Source organism: Podarcis bocagei (assembly GCF_964188305.1).
Source record: "Podarcis bocagei genome assembly, chromosome: 8".
NCBI classification, from domain to species: domain Eukaryota; kingdom Metazoa; phylum Chordata; class Lepidosauria; order Squamata; family Lacertidae; genus Podarcis; species Podarcis bocagei.
In genome coordinates, this window is record NC_138133.1 from 43,943,440 (window position 1) to 43,949,493 (window position 6,054).

The 6,054-nt window shown below is 40.8% G+C and overlaps 1 protein-coding gene across 1 annotated transcript in view; it reads left to right on the forward strand.

The window, feature by feature from the left end:
- LAMA1 (laminin subunit alpha 1) overlaps positions 1–5,422 on the forward strand; it is a 92,248-nt gene extending 86,826 nt beyond the window's left edge. The window contains exons 60-63 of the mRNA XM_081205509.1: positions 870–1,023; positions 1,835–1,968; positions 3,939–4,161; positions 5,068–5,422. Of these exons, the coding sequence (XP_081061635.1) occupies positions 870–1,023; positions 1,835–1,968; positions 3,939–4,161; positions 5,068–5,228 (672 nt within the window). The 3' untranslated portion in view covers positions 5,229–5,422. The remainder of the gene's footprint in view (positions 1–869; positions 1,024–1,834; positions 1,969–3,938; positions 4,162–5,067) is intronic.
- Positions 5,423–6,054: the final 632 nt, after the last annotated feature.

Genomic DNA, 6,054 nt, shown 5'->3' on the forward strand with positions numbered 1-6,054 from the left:
TATGCAAGTCCTTTGAATCTTTATTTTATTTAGAAAGATAATAGCAAGAGCAGTGATTTCTACCTAAGCTTTGCAAAGTGTATTAGTGTCTGAAAGAAGCAGCTTCAGCTTTCACTGTGTCTGCAATAAGTAGGAGCTTGTTCATAGCCATAACAAAAGCAGTATGACATTTCTGAACAGTGAAAAATGTATCCTGTAATCAGGTTGGGGCTCCCAACATTATTTCTTAAATTAAATAAACTTCTGGTGGTCTGATTTTTATCCCAGCAGTGGTGCTGGCAAGAAGGGAGAATTAACTCTTTCCTACATCCTGTTTTCTGAATTCCCCTATCCCTCTATTTCAGTAGCCATCAAGGAAAAAAATGTAGGTATTTGTATTGTGTCTGTGTTTTTCCTGCTGTGGAGCTAATAACAGGATTCGGTTTAATTTAGAAATTCACATTTCAGCCCTAGAAGTAGGATTATTGATCTGTTTTTATTTATTACATTTTTTATTCTGCCTTTTGCTCAAGCTCAGATATCTGTTTTTCCTCCCCATTTTATTGTCACAACAATCTTATGAAGTAGGCTAGGCTTAGAGAGTATGACAGGCCCAAGATTACCCAGCAACCTTCATTGCTTAGTAGAAACATGAACCCTGGACTCCTCAATGCTGATCTGGCTCACTAACTACCCTGGCACTTTGCTTTGTTTACAGTCTGGACACACTTTATATGCATTTATGCTGTTTCTTTTCTTTTTATGTGCTCACAGCTGTGTTACTAACCCTGATCTTCAGTGATTTACAGTTCTGAAGCAGTAAGGTTTTGTGGTGTGTATGTGTGTGAGATGTATATACTGCATTAATCATGACACTGAATTGTTTGCAGATTACTCACAGTATCCCTGCATGCATTGGTGGAGTAACCATTAATAGCAAACAAATGGACAAAGAGAGCCCAGTCTCAAATTTTGCTGTGAATAAATGTTACGCTGCAGCCCAGGAAGGAACGTTTTTTGATGGAAGTGGTTTTGCTGCCCTTGGTAAGCAACAGATTGTTTTGCAAACCTTTTTTCCCAAGCAAAAATAAAATAATACAATAATATTCCATTATTCTACACTTCCACTCCTGTATTGATCCTCTGCTCCAGTTTTGCTGATTCCCTACTGATAATATGTAAACAGCTATTGCTTAATTCTGAAACATAATTGCTTAATTGATCACATTTCAAGTAACTGTTTATTGGTCAGAAAGAAAAATAATAATTGTATTACCAACCATGGAGCAAGTAAAAGCTTTATGATATAGCAAAATTTAGAGGAAGCTTTAATTTGTACTTTCTCCTACAAAACCAAGCCCTTAGCCATTATTTTACATTGGAAGTGTGCCAGGAGGTATCCCATCCTGTCTCGACAGCTGTTTCTGAGCCACTTTTTAAAGGCTTTCATCTATTATAAAATGGATTCTTATCTGGTGTACCTGAAATGTTTTGGGCTACAACTTTCATCAGCCCCAGCCAGCAATAGGGGAAATGACTTTTTTTAGATAGGTTTCACACCATTCGATCAAAGCCCTATTTAACAAACAACCAAAGACTATAAAATGCAACAGCATCATGCACGTATATGTTCTGAGAAGTACCGGTAACTTGTATTGTGACTACCCCAGAACTTTTCAGTAGCGCGTATCTTCCACAGTCCAAATGTGTACCTACTTTTACCCACATAATCAACATTACATCTTTAGGTATGGTGCAAATTTTGGGTTGCGTCTAATGCAACGCTGTATGAACATGACATCAGAGGAAGGATTACTAACTCCCAACTTTGTTATTTCTCTCTCTTTTTAAATAGTTAAGGAAGGCTACAAAGTCCGATCTGATGTTAATGTTACATTTGAGTTCCGCACCACAGCTCTCAATGGAGTTCTTCTGGGAATTAGTAGCGCTAAAGTAGATGCCATTGGATTGGAAATAGTTAATGGCAAGGTGAGTTATAAGGTCGTGTGAAAATGTGCTTGTGAATCAATCTGGCAGGGGTCTGTTAATAACAATCAAGGAGAATGCATATTTAATGTGTAATGCTGGAAGAAAAAGCTGGGTCAGTTATTAATATGTGACAGAAAAATGTTGAATGCAGAATTTGTTGTGAATGTAGGTTTGTCCACTAGTTAGCTAGTATGTTTTAGCTATCTCCGTGAATCATACTTCCGTGTTCTCCTACACCCGTGTTTCCTCCCCATGTGCCTCATTCTGAGTATAATACTTATTTCACAACTGTCTATTTGGGGACTTTTAATTAAACAATGAGTAAGTTAAGGTCTCTAAAATAAGATGATGAAAAATGTGAAAGGTTTTTTAAAAAAAACAAAACACCCGTTAGACATAAATTCCATGGCTATCGTTTTATAAATATATCCATAATAAACCTGAGAAGCCTAAAACTTAATTATTTAAGCTGTTTTGTCAGATAATACATTGCAAATGAAGGAAAGCATAAACCATCTTGAGAACCGTCAAAATACATCTAAACAGTTTCAATGAAGCCATCTTCAAAGTACTATTTTAGGTTCCTAGGAATTTTTTCCATTAAACGAAGCTTTTGTGGAATAACTTGAACCCTCTATTACCTCTCTCTGTTTTCTTTGTCCCTCTTTTCTCCTTTGCACTTTTCAGCTTATATTAAGTGGGACGAGGGGAGGCTTTTGAGTGTGAGCAAATTCATTAATGAATACGTTTCCACACAGAAGGTCAGAAAAGGGGACAATTGTTTCATGGTTTTACCTCCTAGAAAGTTTTGTTAGATCAGGAGAAAGATTAATTTTCCATCGTGGTAAGTACAGGGGATTAGATATGGGCTTTGATGATGCCCCCAACTCTGGGGCAGCCCTCCCACCTGATCTGCTCAGTGTGTGCAGTTGTCCTATTCAGCCCCTGCTTACTGCTAGCTTGTGCTCATCCAGAACTGCCTTTTCCTTAGTCACTGGTGAGTCACGGCCACTTCGGCTTCTCTCCCCACCCATAAACACTCATATGAAGGATTATGATGTAGCAGGAGTAACACTAGCCTTGCCAAGGAAGCCTATTGCAATGCTTCACCCCACCCCACACCCAGCATGAGCCTTCAGCTGGCATCTATCTAGATGCCAAGGAGGCCATGCATGGGAACTCCCCAGAGCCATAGGGAGCCATCTTGACAGATGACGATGATGATTACCATTTATGAATCGCCTCCTATTCAGCATATCAAAGTGATCTTGCAATATAATAAAAACAAATATAAAACAATTGCACACATAGAGCCAGTTAACAGCAAGTACGTATATGAAAGCAGTTTCAGACCAAATCCGGACGCTAGCTGGGATAAGAATCTCTGCTTAGAAGGCTTGTTGAAAGAGAAAAGTCTTCAATGCATGCCAAAAGGACAATAGAGGTAGCACGTATCTGATATTTAATGGGATGGATTTCTAAAGGGTAGGTGCTGCGACACTAAAGGCCTGATTCCGATATTGTGTGGAGTGGTATGTGCAAGATGCCCTTTCCTGCAGAGAACAGGGATCAGATGGAGATAGAAGAAATGAGGCAATCATTTAGTTTCTAACATCATAATTCCTAGGAGAGATCGAAGGCACCCCACATGCTAGAGTTCTCCTTCAAGGCGGAGTGTTGATCCATCACGAGCCCTTAGCCTGGGTTAGAAAAGGCAATTGGGTAGTACTCTAAAAATAGGGATGGCTCCTGGGAGGCTAGTTTGGCCTCTTCCTGATAGGGAATAGTCTCATAGGCATTACATACTGCTCAACTGTCAAAGCTACTGGCAGTGAGCTTTGAATGAATTACCAACCATTTGGTTAAAATGAAAACTTTCCCACATCATTATTGAGCAAATTGTTATATTTAAAAGAACAAATCTTTTTCTTGCCTCCTTCTATTATTGTTGCATGGCTGCTGCCGTGTAGGTTTTATTCAGTGTCAACAACGGAGCTGGTAGAATAACAGCTACCTATGAGCCCAAAGGCACAACTGGTCTGTGTGATGGAGTGTGGCACAAACTCCAAGCAAACAAAAGCAAGCATCGTATTGCTTTGATAGTTGATGGAAACTTGGTTCAGACTGACAATCCACACCTGCACTCCACCTCTGCAGATACGAACAACCCTATTTATGTTGGAGGATATCCTGGTATGTTGCTTTCCTCATTTTCAAAATGCAGAATTATTATTTTTTTACTCATTATATTTTCATCCCACCCTTGGTTTGTGTTCTGGCTGACTGGTGGTGCAAATGCCATAAAGCAGCATGAAGTTGGTAAAGTTAGAGAATGTCCTGCTTGATACTTTATTTTCCCATCTCCTCAGAACCTGGTTCAAGCCAGGTTGGGGCTTCGTATGAATTAGCAGCTACGTATAAGGGATGCGGTTGGCGCTGTGGGTTAAACCACTGAGCCTAGGGCTTGCCAATCAGAAGGTCGGTGGTTCGAATCCTCGCAATGGGGTGAGCTCCTGTTACTCGGTCCCTGCTCCTGCCAACCTAGCAGTTCGAAAGCATGTCAAAGTGCAAGTAGATAAATAGGTACTGCTCCAGCGGGAAGGTAAACGGCGTTTCCGTGCACTGCTCTGGTTCGCCAGAAGCGGCTTAGTCATGCTGGCCACATGACCTGGAAACTGTACGCCGGCTCCCTCGGCCAATAAACCGAGATGAGCACTGCAACCCCAGAGTCGTCTGCGACTGGACCTAATGGTCAGGGGTCTCTTTACCTTTTTATAAGCCCATTTAGAACCCATCATGGGTCTAGGCACTCCCTACAGTCCCCAAATTGCTGTCTGGTAACTAGTGCTGTGGCAGAAGGCCTGTTTCTCTCCCACCCTTTAGTCTGGAGTTTCCTTTGTGCATATAGACCCCTTGGAAATCCTATTGATGGTAAAGGGGTGAGGGGAACTACCGCAGGCTGTGGGTTTTTGTTTTTTGTTTTACTTGGTAGTGTACAATCGAGGACTTACTGGAAGCTGTCAGACCATTTCTAAGGTACAATTTTAATCTCCTCCTAACAGCAAACAGGCTCACTGTGTTCTTTCATTTGTTTTCTAGCTGATGTAAAACAAAACTGCTTGACCAGTAAGAGCTCATTCCGAGGGTGTTTGAGAAACCTTATGCTGCTTAAAAGCCAACAGGCAGAAGCCTTTGACTTCAGTGAAGCCTTTGACCTGCATGGAGTTTTTCCACATTCCTGCCCTGGGGCTGAACAGTGAACGGTCCATCTTTATATGTTTCATCTGTTTTTAAGGGGGGGGGGGGGATGTTTTTAATGATAATCCTGGTCTCAGCGATATCCATGTATTTTCCAACTCAGGACAACTGTTTTTAACCAGAACTTCTACGATACCACATTTAATTTTTAAAGTCTCTTTGTACAACAGATACCTCTACTAAAATGTGAACAACATTGAGTACTGGTTTTCATTTTGGGTGAAATTTGTTTCTTTCTCTCCCCGCCTCCCACCCAAAGTGTTTACAGTGTATCTTCTGCGGATTTGTTTGACAGTATTTCATTTGGCGTATATTGGTTTTTCTATAATAAAGCTATAAAATGGGGCCCCATGCAGTAAAACATTATTTCAGGTTGTGTGTGTTTTGTAGCTGTAAAATGTGACTCAGAAAAAATGTTAGGTAAAGGCACAAGCTTGAGGAATTTAGTAGGAAGTCAATGCTAAAATCTTGAGGAGATTCTGCCTGTAGCATTTCAGTAAATCACATCTGACCGCTACTGCTGAAAACTTCACACTGGTAATGCTGCTAGTAATTTGTATTCTGTATAGAAAAGAAGCTCAGCTGGAAGCTGAGTATGTAAATTGCTCCCTAACACTTAGAGAGGGGCCAGGTTGCAGAGCCAGTCCAACTTGACCCATGCTGAAGCAAGTGCATATCCTTAGTGGCCATTTGCTATGCAGATGCTCCCCATTTATATTGTAATGAAAGCACTGGAGGCATAATGCTAAGATTCCTCTTGGTGCTGTGCACTTCTGCAGCCCTTGTCACAGACAGATGAGAGAGTTGGCAATCAGCAGAATCGCATGG